The sequence below is a fragment of the Anolis sagrei genome, chromosome 4, assembly GCF_037176765.1.
Source record: "Anolis sagrei isolate rAnoSag1 chromosome 4, rAnoSag1.mat, whole genome shotgun sequence".
In the NCBI taxonomy this organism is placed as follows: Eukaryota; Metazoa; Chordata; class Lepidosauria; order Squamata; family Dactyloidae; genus Anolis; species Anolis sagrei.
In genome coordinates, this window is record NC_090024.1 from 83,200,122 (window position 1) to 83,218,245 (window position 18,124).

Here is an 18,124-nt window from a genome sequence, read left to right on the forward strand (position 1 = left end):
AGTAATATTGGAATTCTGTTTTTATGCAGCATGAGTAAGGGGAAGTCTTTCACAGGTCTTTATCAAATGAGGCAGGTAAATTGCAGTTACAACAGGATAAACGCAGGACTTATCACATGACAGCATTCTTCTTCTATTGTCCCAGTAAAGGGCCATTGGGAAGCATTTCTTTTTCGAAAGAACATCCTGAACCAATTTATTGTATTTGCAAAAGAAACCCACCAGGAGAACAAGAAAAAACAACTGACCATCCTGTGATGACCCAGACAGAGATACTATTGTTGTTGTGTTGTTGTGTACCTCCAAATCATTAAAAATTTGGCCATCCTGAGACAAACCTTTCACAGTTTTTCTAGGCAGAGTGAGATTGTGACTCACCCAAAGTCAGCCAATCTGTTATTTTTTGAGGTTGCAATTGTGTAGATACATGTAAACCAATGTGATGTGACTTTGTTACATTACTTTGTTAAATGTAGAGAAGCTTCCCTTAGGTTTCTGAAGTGGTTTTATTCACAACTGTATCTCTTTTTCAAAGTGGATACAGAAATAAAATATGTAATGTGTGATGCTCCCTAATAATACATATTATTGTTCTAGAGTTTTTAAGTGTTCAGAGCAGGGCTGAGTTAGTTTTATCTACTGTTGTTTTAAAAGTATATTATTTTTATTTTATGCTACATGTGTTGATAGGAGTCGTTATCATTTTATGTGACTTGTTTTATAAGTTTGTACCATTTCTACCTGTTGTATGTTATATGTTCACCCTTGAGTGCCTTATAAGCCACCCCAAGTCCCTTTGGGGAGATGGTGGCAGGATATTATTATTATTAATAATAATAATAATAAATAATAATAATAATAATAATTATTATTATAGCAGGGCAGCAAACAGTACATAATATCTAAAGTTTACATCACCTAAAGCAATTCATGATATTTTGAGGTAGAAAATCCAACAGTCCTGTCTGAGCATATGTGACAGTAAAAACACATTAATAGCAAATTAAATATCTAACAATTAGCAGCCCACATAACACCCAAACTCTGTCTGAAGTGCCTATTTCACTCCATCTAATGGTAGGGCTGACCCTTGTGCAAACCACACATTGTGGTTACAGTGTGCTTTGAAGTCATTTCTGACTTATGGCCACCTTAAGGTTAACCTATCTTGGGGTTTTCTTGGAAATATTTGTTCAGGGGGCATGCCTTTGCCTTACTTTGCCTTCCCGTACATTTCTATGGTTGAGCAGAGATTCATACACATTATCTAGCTGTTGTTCCTATGACAATCCTGGAAGGATTGTAGCAGCCCCAGTGATGTTGCCTATTGACTTCCATATCAGTAGAGCAGTGAATTTGTTCTTTGTTCTTGGTTTTAGTCTGAATTCTGGAGGAACTATCCAAAGTACTGAATCCAGCTGTGCAAGTAGAATTATTTATTTATTTACAATATTTCTATCCCACCTTTCTCGAACCCGAAGGTGACTCAAGGCAGCTTACAACCTGGCAGCCATTTGATGCCATAACTATATACAATATAAAATTTAAACATTTACACAAATTTATAAAAACGTATGATAAAACCATTTAAAAACATATAAAACCAATATCTTCACTGTTCATCACATTGTCCAAAAATATTGTCTGAGCCATTCCATAAATTCAGTTCCATATGAATAAGTCACTACTATTGTTGGCCCTCCACATTTGAGAGGTTGACTTTTGAATATTTGATTATTCACATATTTTATTAATATGTTTTCCCTAGGAATCTTTAGGTTTGACCTTGTGATCAATGTTCGTAGAGTAGATGTTGACCATGGGGTTGCACTGCAGGATATTTTATTTATTTATTTATTTATTTAATTTTATTTACAGTATTTATATTCCGCCCTTCTCACCCCGCAGGGGACTCAGGGGGATTACAACGTACACATATATGGCAAACATTCAATGCCAATTTGACATACAACATATACAGACATACCCAGAGGCTATTTAACTTTTTCTGGCCGCCAGGGGAGCTGTCGCATTCATCGTCCATCTGCAACACTGATGAAGTACTTTCACATTTCCAGCATGCTTTTTGCTGGAGTGGTTTGCTGGAGTCTTTTTTATGGCCTCATAAATTAGTTAATTTAGCCTCCCCACACAAGGTGGTACCTAATTTTCCTACTTGACAGATGCAACTGTCTTTCAGGTTGCAAAGGTCGATAACAGGCTACACAATTGGTTGGAAGCCCACTCCATCCCGGGCTGGCTTCGAACCCATGACCTTTTGGTCAGAGTGATTTTAACATAGAGATCCTATAGTGGTTTTTAAACATCTCCCTCCCCCTCCCCCCCCCACGTTCATGGGGATCCTAGACCCAGTGAATATGGAGGGCCTGCTGAACCACTATAGTAAACCACCGGCAAATTTACAAGTCCCAACAAAGACAAGCCAACAAAAGCAATCACAGATAATCTATCCAAGTTGCAAGTACGTGTACAACAGTTAACAGCAATTGTTGTTGTTGTTGTTGCAATTTCCCCCAATTATGAATGAGGGAACTGCGACTGAGAGTAAATACCTTACCCAAGAGCGTGCCCGCTGATCACATGGCGGATGTAACATTTGAATTGGGGATTTCCTTGATTAGAACTTTGCCTCTTTGCTTTTACACCATCAGACAATAATACATTCACAGCGCTTACTTCAAATTTGACTCATTATCAACAAAGCCATTGCAGATGTTCCATTCCTGTAAAAATGATGTGTGTAATAATTTCATTGCATACTTCTTCTCACTGTGATGTCTCTGTGTGTTTCCTATATAAGATGTCACACGAAGTGTCCTCAGACATTTTGACCAGATCAAAAGAGAGCCTGACAAAATGGCACTACCTAGAAGAATTCTCCACCTTGTGCAACTGTAAAGCAGAACAAACAACACATCTGTATGCTTGCCCATAATGCCCTGCCTCATGCACAGAGGAAGAATTGTTTAAAGCTACAGACAATGCGGTCACTGTTGCCCATTTTTGGTCTAAAATTATTTCGCTGCTTGTGCTCCCTCTGTTTTATCAGTTTTATACTTACTTATGCAATACTTTTCACACAAAATAAATAAATAAATAAATAAATAAAATAGCATAGGTGAAATGAATGAAATACAAAACTTTTGCTATGCCATGAAAATTGTGAAAAGAATACCTTTGTACTTAATTTTTGTTTCACATTTCTCATTTGTCATGTAACAATACTTGTAGATCAGCCTGTACTCCATATGGGTCAGTGCAAAGATTTGAGCACTAGTACTAGAATTCATTTTAACAATGGCATTATACCACTTATATAAATGTCAATTATGTAACCTAAGGGTGAAGGAAAGAAGGAATGAAATGTGACCCAAGACTAAATTCAAACATCTTTTGTACATGTGCAGAGCTGAACAAAGTATTTTTAAAATGTTCTACCAAACCTTTAGACAATGGCATCTCTGTTATATAAAAAACATTAAGAATCAGCTAAAATTGAGCCCCCCCCCTCTTTTTTTTTTACAATCTATGTTTCCTGGCCCAGATCCTTGTTTTAAAGTACTCATTTTTAAAGTCACCCAGCCATCTGAATATAGAACCCGTGTGACATTATACCTTGCAACATCAAAATGTACATAAACACAAAATGTATGTTTTAGGTGAACTGGAAATGATATTTGTAATCATAAGTCAAATTAAATTAAAACTTGTTTAAATGTATTCATCTGTGCCTATATAGTACTGATAGAAAATCTATAATTATTGATTGCACAGCGGATTAAACCGGGGAGCAGGGTGAGCTCCCGCTGTTAGGCCCAGCTTCTGCCAAACTAGCAGTTTGAAAACATGGAAATGTGAGTAGATCAATAGGTACCACTTCTGCTGGAAGATAACAGCGCTCCATGCAGTCAAACTGGCCACATGACCTTGGAGGTGTCTACGCACAATGCTGGCTCCTCGGCTTAGAAATGGAGATGAGCACGAACCCCATATTCGGACATGACTAGACTTAACGTCAGGGGAAACCATTACCCCTTTTAAATATTGTGTGTAAGTGGTTTATTTTGCAGTGGAATGGCTTGTGCTTATTCATTCAGGTATATTTAGGCAGTTTTTACTTTAAAATGATTTATCAGATTAAATTGTAAAGCAATAGAAAGCAAAGCCACTGCCCCACAACACAGATCTAGTGGAGGTTGAGTGCCAAGGGTAGTCTACATAACATTGGAGAGGTGCACTCCAACATTTCCCCACTTTCCAAAAGTCAAAATGCATCTTCTGTCTCTAGGGCCCACATGGTGCAGTTTTCCCCAGCTAATTTAAGGTCAGCAGAGGACTTTTAAAAACAAAAAAACTAGGGAATAAACCAAAACCATGTACTGATTGGAGCATCAGAAATGACTGTAGGAATTACTATACTTTGCAAGGTACACTTAGCTTATGTTTTTGTGAAAGTGGTGTCCCTTCTTAGTAAAGTATGACCATCATATCCATGGAAGATATGTTCTTCGACTTTGCATGGATATGCAAACCTGTGGATAAAAGCAAACCCCATTGAAATAAAGGACTTCTGACCCAAGTACACCATAGAGTTGCACTGGAAGACTTACAAAATGCCTAAAGAGAGCATTTTTGGATTTTGATAAATAAAAACCATATAGTATATTAGTTCTATGGATATGGGGACCATATTGTATATATTCCAACTACGGACAGAAGCATGAGTGTGCTCCTAGACCAGTGGTTCTCAACCTGTGGGTCCCCAGGTGTTTTGGCCTGGAACACCCAGAAATTCCAGCCAGTTTACCAGCGGTTAGGATTTCTGGAAGTTGAAGGCCGAAACATCTGGTGACCCACAGGTTGAGAATCACTGTCCTCAACCAAGATGAATCTATCATTCTATACTTACATGTGGCATATTTTTGTGGACCCAAGGATTGCTTACATATCATCTGGTTGACTTTTAAGGTGTGCATGGATGGATGGATGGACACACACACACAACTACATCTTTCAAATGTACTTTAATTCTTTCCCGTTTTTCCCAATTTGACAATAACATTTTGGATGGAATATATTTCTTGTTGCAGCAGCTCCAGAGCCCAGAAAACTCACAGCAACCCAACAATTCAGGAGAGGCCTTTATTTATTTATTTATTTATTGTATTTGTATACCGCCTTTCTCAGCCTATCAGTGACTCAAGGCGGTTTCCAACAAAACAGTATACATAATATAATAATGCATAATCATGATATCATAACCCTTCTCTTGGTCCCATCTCCATCTCAAGCTCGGTTGGTGGGAACGAGAGAGAGAGCCTTCTCTTTCAGTGGCTACCCCTCAACTCTGGAACTCCCTGCCCAGGGAAGCCAGAATGTCCCCCTCCCTGCTGTCTTTCTAGTAGCAGTCCAAAACATTTTTATTCAGGCAGGCTTTTAAAGAAGGAGATTTTAAAAATAAAGTTAGGGGAGGGGTGCTGTGGTTTTATCTATAGGATTTTAATTGGTTTTGAGGGTTTAAACTTTTTACTTTTTAGCACTGTTAATATTTAAATCTGTTTTAATGTTCGTACATTTTTAGTTTTTAAATAGTATTGTATTGGTTTTATTGTGAGCCACTCTGAGTCTCTTTTTTTAGAAAGGAAAAGTGGGATACTACTACTACTACTACTACTACTACTACTAATAATAATAATAATAATAATAATAATAGGGGCATCTACCTCCCAGTCTTTGCTTTTACTCACACAGATTTCACCAGTACCAGTCCAGTGCAACCTGCATTCAGCTCCTCAGAAGAATATATTTCCCCAATTATCTTGGTATAAGAAAAAACACTCTATTACAACATGCATCGGGAAACCTCACAAAGCGGCTCAGTATGTGGCATCTTATGGAAGGCAAATCACCCATTATACCTGCTACTGTCAAATACTACATATGTAATGTTGTGTCCATACAGGAAATTCAGTAGCAGGCAAAGAGCTGCTCCCAGTCATGTTATGCTCCAAGGGTGGGCAATGTCTTATTCTCCCCACATTGGGCCTATACAGCATAAATATAGTATAATGAGTGTTACATGGTGTCCAGTAGCTTCCAGGGGGCACATTTTGCTTTTCCTAGTTCTATTCTATGTCTATATTTGTATGGTCTAACTAAATATTTAAATGTATTCACACCCTTACATCAACTAATATCTATTTTGTAGCATCAGCACTAATATGTGGTGTATTGTCCAGGGTCACGCCATACTGCCAGTCCCCAAACTAGCCATGTTATTCAGGCACATCAAAATGTCATTTACGTATCATAGCTGCATATATCTGTACAGATGAGATGACAAAACTGACCCACATTTATTTTCTGCTTTCTTTTTTTAGGAGCAGCTGAAGGCTTTTGACCAAGAAGTAAATGAGTTTGTGGACTATCTCTTTGGACCTAGAGGTAGGCATGCTTTTGCTGGAGCTGTCAGAATCCTCACTGACATATCAGAATAAGTCAGAAATTGTTCTAGCTGCAAGCATAGTACAATACGTAAGCATATTGTAATGAGAGTCTGCGTGATATAGTGGTTTGAGCATTGGACCACAACTCCAAAGACCATGGTTTCTATGACACACTGTCATGGAAATCCATAGGGTGACCTTGGGCAAGACACACTCTCTTGGCCTCATAGAAGGGCAAAGACAAGCCCCACATGAACAAATATTTCCAACAAAACCCCATAATAGGTTCACCTTAGGATCACCATAAGTATTTCTAACTTATGGTGATCCTAAGTTTTGAAGGCACACAAGAACAGAAGCAGCAGCAGCAACAATGACAGTGCAGTAACATAGATCATTTGGAGGAGCTTGGACCATCCCCCAAATTGAGATTTTGAAGGTATCCCTCATTATGGCATTGCCCATTCCTTTTGTTTACCTATGAATTGCTGAGTAATAAGTAGTGTAGGAAGCATACAAAGGGTGGTGTAAAATTTAAAACAGTCTTGACACCAGAACTCCTTGTTTCATTTCCTAGCTATTTGTAGGCATCCTTTTGGCTCATAACAATTCACTTAGTACAAGGAAAGGAGGGGGTATTTCCTTCTCATTCTGCTGGCAAAGACAGAAAATTGGAAAGAGCCTTTGCCTTCGGATTTCTTTTTTAAAACTGATTTTATTCCTACCTTCCCATCCTCTGATATTCCCTTTGATAGTATTTCCCTCCCTTAATTATGTTCTATTCCCAATATATATTGGACTATAACACCTCTTATGCCCAGATAGCAAGGAATTGAATGTTTGTGGAGTCAAGGAAGTTTTCTTTATTTTGTTTTCTGTGATAGTTTTCTGCTGAGCTAGTCTAGGCATCCTTTATCGTACCAGTTCTGTCCTGTTCCTACAGTTACTTGTTTGAGCCCTCCAGAGCTGGGAGGGTAATCCTAAACATATTTACAAAGAACTAATTCCTTCTGAGTCCAATGGACTTAACCTTTCATAAGTGTATTTAGGGTTGCAGCTGGAAAGTGCCAAAATCCATTGAACTGTGAGTCACATTTTTTAACTCTCGAAGCTTGGAAAGGGTTTTTGGGGAGGTGAGCCTAAAGTACCCATAATCCTCCAGAGATCATGGCCAGATCTTTTATGGTCCACTGCATCTAACTGGCCCTATTACAGTCACCAAGCTGCTTTGCTTTATAATGAAGCATGCTACACACACGACAAACCAGATCCAAGTTGCTGGCCAAAGCAAAAATCTTTGTTCAGTTGAGTAACCTCATGCTTTCATGTAAAGAGAGGCCTTGTCATCTGTCTAATGTGATCTGATAGCATGCACGAAAGATTAAAGCAAAGGTCTAAAGCAATCTGCACCAGTCCTGCTAGAAGGCCAGGCAAGTATTTGTGGAGGAGGACTGAATAATAAATGCTTCTAAAATAAAAATAGTATACAGGTGCTTCTCTTTTGAACACTCTCGGTAGAATGCATAACAGCACATCTCTATTTCTGTTTTTTTTTTTCAATCAGTGGAGCTGACAAGGCATATACAGACTAAGCACTCAAGATGTATTAAGTATGTTAAGCATTAATTTATGAAAGCATTATTAGTTGCATTAGTCTAACATAATTGCACTTCCTTGTACCATTACTGCAATGGATTCCTTTAGTCCCACATATCTGGTCCACTCAGCCGGGGGGGGGGGGGGGGGCTTGAGGGGCTCCAGCCCCCCCCCCAAATTCTCATGGTGGTTCACGAAAAGGCCTTATTGGTGCATTATTTAAACTGTTATGTTTATTCATATCATGATCTGATCACCATACTCAATATATCCCATATGCATGGGGGTATTGGGTAATGATACAAAAGGTTTGCTAGGGTAGACCCTCTTTCACTCAGACTCACCCCCCCCCCCGAAACACCCCCTGAAAAAAACTCAGCCCCCCCCCCCCAAATCAAAATCTTGGCTACGGGCCTGGGTCCACTTCTATTATTTTAAATTGCAGAGAATAATTCATTATTTCAATATGCTAAACATGAAACCCATGGTTCATGAATAAAACATACCTGAAGAAGAATGTGGATGAAAATCTAAAATGCTATCCATTACAGCATGAGTAACAGACCATTCACACTGCAGAATTATAGCAGTTTGACACCACTTTAACTGCCATGGCTGCATACTATGGAATCCTAGGGTTTGTCATTTATTGTGGCACCAGAGCTTTCTGATAGAGAAGGGTAAACATCTCACAAAAGTACAAATCCTACAAATCTATAGCATTTATCTGTGACAATTAATGTGGTGTCAATCCATGCACTGTAATTCTGCAGTATGGATACAGCCCAGGAAAGTAAACAGCTTATCTATTTCTCAATATATGTGTTTTGTACGGTTTAATTTTCTGTGAGTGTAACAAACAAATAAAAACAGCATCAGGTCAGATTAAAAATCCTATAAGAAGTCTGTTTCCTTCATCTGCTTTACTCCATAAATACCCACAACATTTCAAACTTAAACCTTCTTCAGCACTTAAGTTGTGTTATTAAGCAAAAACATTCATCAGGGGAAAGAAAACATTAAAAGGAAGGAAGCAGAATAGTGAATGGTACCTCTTCCTATAAATTTGGCAATTCCTTGAGTATCAGAGCCTCAGTGCTCAACAATTTCAAATTCACTCTGCCCTCCACATTAACAGGTCCACTTTTGCAAATTTGATTATTTGTGGATTTGATGAATATGGTATTCTTAGGAATCTTTAAGTCCTTCTGCATGACTCTGTGGCCAACTTCTGGTGGAGGCCAAACATAGAGTCATGCTTGAGGACCCAAAGATTCTAGAGAGAACACTTCTCTAGGCATTTGTAGGCCTCCCAGTGCCATTCTATAGTCAACATCCAATTGGGGTTGACCATACAGTCGCATTGGAGGACCTAGAGATTCCTAGAGATAACACTTCTTTAGGCATTTGTAGGTACCCCCAGCTCAATTCTGTAATCAACTTCTAGTGGGCCTGGATTATGGAAACACACAAAAAAGCCTTAGAGATTCTTACAGAGGTGTTCTCTGAGGTAAAAAGAATATAGTGTTTTCAAATTTGTGGTTTACACTTTTGTAAGGGTCTTTGCACTGGCCAGAGCCAACTTAGGGTGTTTTGCCCTGGATGGGGAAACATGCTCACCTGGTAGTTTTGCTCTTCCAAAGGCTTTTGTGTTCCTCAAACAAGCACGTTCCCATGGTTTGGAGCCTAATTCATCTGAAACTGAGTTTGAGAAGGCAATTAAAAATAAGACCCCAGTGATATTTAAATCAATGGCTTTTCCGACTGAGGGGTTTGGGAGTTGCAAAAAATAATTCAGGTCATCATAAGCTTTGGCACACCTTGTCTCTATTGCCTGTTTTGGACAACATGGTTGCAAACCAGATATACTCAAGATGTATGCCAGCATGGCATAAGAGTTCATGTTGAATTACAGTTCTGGAGACTAAGGTTTAAATCACTGATTAGCCATGAAAACCCATTGGATGTTGGACATCACACATTCTCAACTCCAGAAAACTAGGATTCTAGGAGACCCTAATACTTAGCTATGAAAACTCATTGGTGACCTTGGACAAGCCACTCTCTTTCATTTGAAAAGGAGGACAATTGCAAACCTCCTCTAAACAAGTCTTGCCAATACAAGTAGGGTCATCATAAGTGAGAGTGGGCTTGAAAGCATATAAGAACAAATGAGATCAGTTCTGTTTAATACGTATCCAAATAACTCTTCTATATATTATGCCGAATCAGCACAGGTTCTATAAATTATGTGAAGTCAGCACGGTTGCATAATGTGCTCAAAAAGTATTTACACTTTTGCACAGTTTACTCTGCTTCTGGGACACGGAATTATGTAAGCCATACAGGGGTCCAGTTCTGCCAGCTAAACATCTCTCCAGCTTCAGAGTTTTTATTAACTAATGTTCTCGAGTCCTAATGCTACCAACATTTGCATAGTATGGAGATGTTGGTAGTTCCAATAAAAAAGTTGTGATAAAAGATCTGTATCATTCTGGCCTCAAGAGGCAAGAGTTGTGGAAATGCTTCCTTTGACACCTACAGGGAAAAATAAAGATGATAATATTATATTATGAAATTTTAGTAGCTTTAATGGGACAATCGGGACTTATTTGTACAATGGAAGGAAACAATACATTCAACCATTGCCATTAATATGGACCAACCGTGTTGTTTTTGTGCTTTTTCTGGAAGGCTATAGGTTCATTAGTTTTCCTTTAAAAAGGACACTAGAGATCTGAATATTTTTAAAGAATTGCCTTTTTAATGGGGCGTTGTACTAGTTTTCAGTTGTACTATATTTAAATTTGTTTTTACTTCTTGATTTTCATGTTCTACATCGATATTATAATATAAACAGTTTGTTTACATTTATATATTAATCTTTTGTATGTTTTAGAAACCTGCAATTGCTTTTATTTGTCAGTTGCCTGGTGTCTTGGTTTTGGGAAAAAGTTCTTGTGTATCTTCAAGTCATTTCTGACTTATTGCAACTCTAAGACAATCCTACCATCTTGGCATAATTTGTTAAGAGAGGGATTACATAATTACATAATTTGTTAAGAGGGGTAACCCAGTGTGTTTCCACTGCTGAACAAACTGTGGTCTCCCAGTGTCCTAGTCCAACACTCAAACCCTACACCATTCTGGCCAGTGGGAAAGCCAGGATATAAATGAAGATTTTAGGAGTGATGGTGGCGGTAATGGTGGTGTTGGTGGTGTTGGTGATGATGATGATAGGATGCCCTACTGTCATGGATGTATCATCTGTCGATTCTTGTACCTGCAGGTGACTCTTGGGGAATCTTCTCCAACTTTGAATCCTACTAAAGGGGGAAAGATGGGATCATTGCATTAGTGCCTACTGCTTGTTAAGTCTTTGTCCTGTATTTATTCCATTATGTTTTAAATGTTTTAAAACTTTTAACTATTTGCTTTTGAAGTACAATTTCTTTTCCTTCCTGGAACTCAGTTGGAAGGCACTAGCTAGAAAGAGCAGCTGCTAGAAACTGCATTAGAGTACCAATGAGAAATTAGAGATTGTGCCAGTGTTCTTCTATCTTTGTTCTTTTTGTGAAAAGTTACCTTAAGCCAGCATTACATTAAGTACTTACTTACTTAGGCAATCCTTCGTTGTCCGAGCAGGATAGTCTTCTAGGATCAGTGTTCTGGCAGTGGGTCCGTAGGTGACTGTGGAGCCCTATTCTTGATCCGTTTTCCTCTCTTGAGTTTGGAGTAGAGCAACTGCTTTGGGAGACCATGTGTCATGAATCTAACCTTTTGCCAGGAAGGCCGAAGCCTGAAGTCAGTAGCTGACATGATGAGAGATAGGCAGGAGAGCTAAGAGGCTAGAGGGAGGAGTCAGCCGACTCCTGATTGGCTAGAGCAGTCAGGGGAGGAGTTAGGTTTTCAAGGGAAAAAGGCTGTGTCTTTTTGACAAGCTGGAGAGAAGAGTTTTAAACATCAAAGAGTGTAGAAGGATAGTTAGGAAGAGGGAGCTGTGAGGAATTTAGACAGGGAGAAGTTTTGAAGTGAGCCTTGTAGTTAGAGCATAGGAAAGGCAAAGGTTCCTGGTTCACTGTACAAAGAAGGGTCAGTGAAGGAAAGCCTATTTTGCTCTGTGAGGCAGTCAGTGGGCTGTTCTCAGAGACACACTGTGTCAGTGTAGTGAACAGTGTGAAGAAAGGAACCCACAAGAAACAAAAGTTAAAGTCTAAAGAGAAGACTGTTTGTCTGAACCAGCTAAGCCTCTGAAACGCATCAAGCTTTTGTACCACTCTTATGAAGAGTTGTTTTGTTCACCAAGTTTAAATAAACCTGTTTATAGTTTCATCTTAAACTGGTGTCTGCCTCGGTCTGTGTAACTCAATAGATCTCAGTTAGCCTAAAGAAAACTAATTTCAGTCCAGTCAGTAAGGGAAGCAGTCATTGAAGAAGAACAAAGGCTTGAATAAACTTTACCTATTTTCACATTCACACTTATGGTTTTCCTCAGACATTAATTGAGGTGGTGGCGGCAAAACTACCAATTACATCAGTAATTAACATCGTTAATACAGTTGGTCACTCAACAATATCACTGAGGTGGGATAAGAGAGTCTTTCCCCCTTGTCGTAGTCATTTGTCTTGGTCAAAGTAGTGTCCAGCTGAACGTTAACCACTCTACACCGCTGGCAGAGGTGGGTTTGCTTGTCCCCTCTGCCCAAGTGGTTGTTGATCTTTGTTACACTGGTGGCAGTGGTGGGATTGTTTGTCCCCCCTGCCTAGTGGTCGTTGATCTTTATTATACCATGGTCAGGCATCCAGACAAAGTGGCTGGTCCAGCAGAGTTGATGGCGGAGGACCATTGCTTCAATGCTGGTGGTCTTTGCTTCTTCCAGCACGCTGACATTTGTCCACTTGTCTACCCAAGAGATTTGCAGGATTTTCCGGAGGCAGCACTGATGGAATCATTCTAGGAGTTTCATGTGACGTTTGTAGACAGTCCACATTTCGCAGGCATATAGCAGGGTTGGGAGGACAATAGCTTTATAAACAACCACCTTGGTATCTCTATGGATGTCCTCAAACACTCTCTGCTTCAATCGGAAAAATGCGGCACTCGCAGAGCTCAGGCGGTGTTGTATTTCGGTGTCAATGTTGACTTTGGTGGAGAGGTGGCTGCCAAGATAGCAGAAATGGTCAACATTTTCTAATGTTACACCATTAAGCTGTATTTCTGGCATTGGAGAGGGATTGGCTGGTGACTGCTGGAAGAGCACTTTGGTTTTCTCGATGTTTAATGACAGGCCGAGCTTCTCGTATGCTTCTGCAAAGGTGTTTAGAGTGGCTTGTAGGTCTTCTTCTGAATGCGTACATGTGGTATTTATGAATAACCACAAGGGTCTTACTTATTCATGAATACCACAACATGTTGATTCAGTAGAGGTGCAAAAGGCTGAGGCTGTGGAGGAAATTTTGCTGTTGCTACCAGCCTTGATGATGCCCCCCCCCCTCCCCTTTGATCAATTCATCAGCATAACTTGGTGCAGTGGTGAGAACAAATAGAAGTTGCCTGCTCCAGTGTGCAGCATGAATTCCCCTCATTGCATTCAGTCCAGAGCTCTGAACAGATTTTTGATATTACAGCTTCCAAAATTCTTTAGCCATCATGACAGGTAGCTGTGCTTGTATGCTGATAGATCTTTAGAACTGTGGTTCAAAAAGTCATGTTCTCCAACTCAGATTTTGTTGCTTTGAATAAAGCAACATAACTTCCAAGGTAGTCAACACAGATAAACATCAGCAGTTCTTTTATTTAACTGTTATGTCATGCTCTCAATGTCCTTACCAACATTCAGCCAAGACAGCCCAATTTTCCAAAAAACAAATTGAAAAAAAATCTGTACATTTGTTTATGCTGATGAAGAAATCCAGGGATTCGATAACCATGTTCTTTGCCCACTATGTTAGGTCATGGTCTCAAAGTATGATTTGCTTATATTGAGTTCTGCCCCCGGCTCATTCCTTCATATAAGCTGTTGTTTAAACCTGTGGATCTCAACCTTTGGTCCTCATCCTTCACTGCCCAGAAGGCCCAGCCAGAATAATCAATCGTTAGCATTTTTGGGAGATGAAGGCCAAAATGTCCCTAGGACCAAAGGTTTCCTGGAACCACAAACCCGCCCCTATCTCTCTCTTTCTCTCTTATACTTCACCTTCATCGTTCCATGGGACCCAAAACAGCTTACAGTGAATTGTTGAAGGCTTTAATGGCTGGAATCACTGGGTTGTTGTAGGTTTTTCGGGCTGTGTTGCCATGTTCTAGAAGCATTCTCTTCTGACGTTTCACCTGCATCTATGGAAGGCATCCTCAGAAGTATGGCAGGCAATCTCTGAGGATGCCTGCCACAGATGCAAATGAAATGTCAGGAGTGAATGCTTCTAGAACATGGCCACACAGCCCAAAAAAAACCCTATAACAACCCAGATTACAGTGATTTAAAAAAAGCTTTGAACAAGCAATTGAACAAAATATGATGTTATAAAAACACATAAGACAGGTTAAATACATTTAGAAGATAAAAGGCTGCACACTAGTATGAAAACACTGTTCTACAACACAACTTAAGAATCAATGGCCTGCTTAAATAGAAAGGTCCTTGCCTGTTCAAGGAAAGAAAGGGGGCTCAATGGACTTCTTTCCATGAGAGGCCTATGGAGTTTCACAACCAAGGAGAAACCGGTTGCCTGGTGTCCTCTCTCCTATGTCTTCATCAATCTAGAGAAAGCCATTCCTCAAAGGTTTGAGCCAACTCATACAGGGAGATGCAGGCTTTTAGAAAATTTGGACCAAAGCCACATAGGGCTTTAAAGATCATAACTCCCAATGTACTGGTTTAAACCACTGCTTATCTTGGAATGAAAAAGTCTTTCAGTCAGTTGATGCTGGCTGGAAGGGATGGGAAATGTAATTTAAAACATCTGAAGGTGTCAAGTTGCCAGAGACTATGTGGGACTGAGATAGGAAACTATGGCTTTCCAAATGTTTTGTTCTTGGACTTCCAGAAGATGCAGCCAGCATGTCTAGTGGTAAGAGATCAAAGGAGCCCCCATTCCTGACTGAGCCTAAAGTATCTAACCTGAAAAAGGACAAATCTGTGATACATTTATTGGGTTAATCCTTTTCTCCCAAAATGTGAATTATTCAGCTGAGTATCTTTGGTACACAGGGTGAGTAACCCTGATTAAAATGGAAGTATCTTCACAGGAATCATGCATTTTAATTATGTTTTGATGCCACAGTCGAATGTCTGGGTGGTTCGCACAGCAAGTACTGAGTCAAGTACACGATGCTGCAGTTTTAAACATGCTGGGAATTTCAGGTTTGATGTTCTTAAAAGAAGTGACATCTTTGATTGTAAATATATATGTCCCTGTTTTTCAAAGTTATGGAAAGTGAATAATTATAAATAACTGCAAAAGGAGATGATAGATTTTTCCAGACAAGATAACAAAGCTGGTTGCAGCCTCAGCAGTTTCGGACAATATATTTTATAATTTTGAAATTAAAATATTTCTTTTTCGTTTTTGGTTATATGCCTTCAAGTCATTTCAGATGTGTGGCAATTTGTTCAGAACAGCGTTCCTCAACCTGGGGGTTTGGACCCCTGGGGGGGTCGTGAGGGGGTGTCAGAGGGGTCGCCAAAAACCTTTAGAAAACACAGTATTTTCTGTTAGTCATGAGGGTTCTGTGTGGAAAGTTTGGCCCAATTCTATCATTGGTGGGATTCAGAATGCTCTTTGATTGTGAACTAGAAATCCCAGCAACTACAAGTCCCAAATATCAAGGTCTATTTCCCCAAACACCACCAGTGTTCACATTTGGGCATATTGAGTAGTTTGGTCCAGATCCTTCATTGTTTGAGTCCACAGTGCTCTCTGGATGTCGGTGAATCACAACTCCAAAACTCAAGGTCAATGCCCACCAAAGCCTTCCAGTATTTTCTGTTGGCCAGGGAAGTTTTATGTGCCAAGTTTGGTTCAATTCCATTGTTGGTGAAGTTGAGAATGCTCTTTGATTGTAGGTGAACTATAAATCCCAGCAACTACTACTCCCAAGTGACCAGTGTTCACATTTCAGCATATTGCGTGTTGGTGCCACGTTTGGTCCAGATCTATCATTGTTTGAGTCTCTGAATGCAGGTGAACTACAACTCCAAAACTCAAGGTCAATGCCCACCAAACCCTTCTAGTATTTTCTGTTGGTCAGGGGAGTTCTGTGCGCCAAGTTTGGTTCAGTTCTATCGTTGGTGAAGTTCAGAATGCTCTTTGATTGTAGGTGAATTATAAATCACAGCATTTACAACTCCCAAATGACAAGGTCTGTTTTCCCCAAACTCCACCAGTGTTCACATTTGGGTATATCGAGGATTGGTGCCAAGTTTGGTCCAGATCTAGTATTTTCTGTGTGCCAAGCTTGGTTCAATCCATCGTTGGTAGAGTTGAGAATGCTCTTTGAATGTAGGTGAACTATAAATCCTAGCAACTGCAACTCCCAAATGACAAAATCAATTCCCCCACCAACCCCACCAGTATTCTAATTTGGACGTATTGCGTATTTGTGCCAAATTTGGTCCAGTGAATGAAAATACATCCTACATATCAGACAGTTACATTATGATTAATAACAGCAGCAAAATTAGAGTTATGAAGTAGCAATGGAAATAGTTTTATGGTTGGGGGTCACCACAACATGAGGAACTGTATTAAGGGTTTGCGGCATTAGGAAGTTTGAGAACCACTGGTTCAGAATGGGTTTGCCAGTGGTTTTGTCTGAGGCTAAGAAAATGTTTCTCCAGAAGAGATTTGAACCCCAGTCTCCAAAGTTATAGTGCAGTACTCAAACAACTATACCAGGCTGGCTTTCTATTTTTAAACCACTCTATATCCAAAGATCTCAAGACTGCTTAGAATAAAACCAATTTAAAACAATAAATAACAACAAAATGTTGAAAAGCCTGAACATATTTCAAGTAATTTAACAACTAAAAGCCAGATATTTTCAAACCAGTTAACATCACCTAAACCATGCTAACTATAACACAGGAATGAAGTGAATAAAATGAATTAGCTCCAGTCAGACACTCTGTTCACTTGGCCTCACGTGATGGTAAATCTCTCAGGGGGAAATTGATGTAGAGCCAAGTACACGATGCTGCAGTTTCACCTCACCTACCTCAAAGTTGTTCTAAGGATAAAATGGAAACATCCCTTGCACTCTGTTCCAAGTGTGTGGGGATAATAAGAGTTTGATTAAATGGCATATCTCAATGCAAATGCACAATATGGATTTTTCTAGTATGTACATATAAATAACTCCGTAAACTTCAGAAATATTAGTTCAGAAATAATGGAGAAGTAGCCACTAGTGGGAAATGCATTTCAAGACAGGGTAGCATTTTTATGACTATTCTGGACTCTTATGTTTCATACAACGTATTGAATGTTTGTATCAACTGAGAAATGTTTTTGTATCCTAATTCTTTGGGTCTTTATATTTTGTTTCTTCAGATCCCAGGGTCAGAGGATGGCTTATGCTGGATTCCTGCTTACCAACCCTTTTCCTCACTTTTTTATACCTGGTCTTCATATTTCTGGGCACCGCTTTCATGAAGAACAGACCAGCTTTGTCGCTCAGGGGTCTCCTTATTGTATATAACCTTGGAGTTACAGTGCTTTCCTTTTACATGCTTATAGAGGTAAGCCTTCTTAAATGCAATTTTGTCAGACTTTGGGTTCAGCTGGGTGAGATTTAATCAAAGTTGTTTTCTTTGTATGAGAAAATACTGCCCCCTCCCCCTTTCTATAGTATGAGAATGAATCACACAAGAGAATGAATCCACTTAAAATCTAGTTTCTGCCTCCTGCAGAATTCTGGGGTTTGTAGTTTAGGGAGGAGCCTTTAACAGCCTCACTAAACTACAAAGCCCAGAATTCTGCAGAACACAGAAACTAGATTTAAAGTGGATTCATTCTCTAGATGAACATTGTTTAAACAATTTTCCTAGTTTCCAACAGAC

General features: G+C 39.5%; 1 protein-coding gene across 1 annotated transcript in view; it reads left to right on the top strand.

Moving 5' to 3' along the window:
• Nucleotides 1–18,124, top strand: part of ELOVL2 (ELOVL fatty acid elongase 2) — an 89,551-nt gene that overhangs the window by 39,309 nt on the left and 32,118 nt on the right. The window contains exons 2-3 of the mRNA XM_060774809.2: nucleotides 6,402–6,465; nucleotides 17,616–17,803. Coding sequence (XP_060630792.1) covers nucleotides 6,402–6,465; nucleotides 17,616–17,803 — 252 coding nt within the window. The remainder of the gene's footprint in view (nucleotides 1–6,401; nucleotides 6,466–17,615; nucleotides 17,804–18,124) is intronic.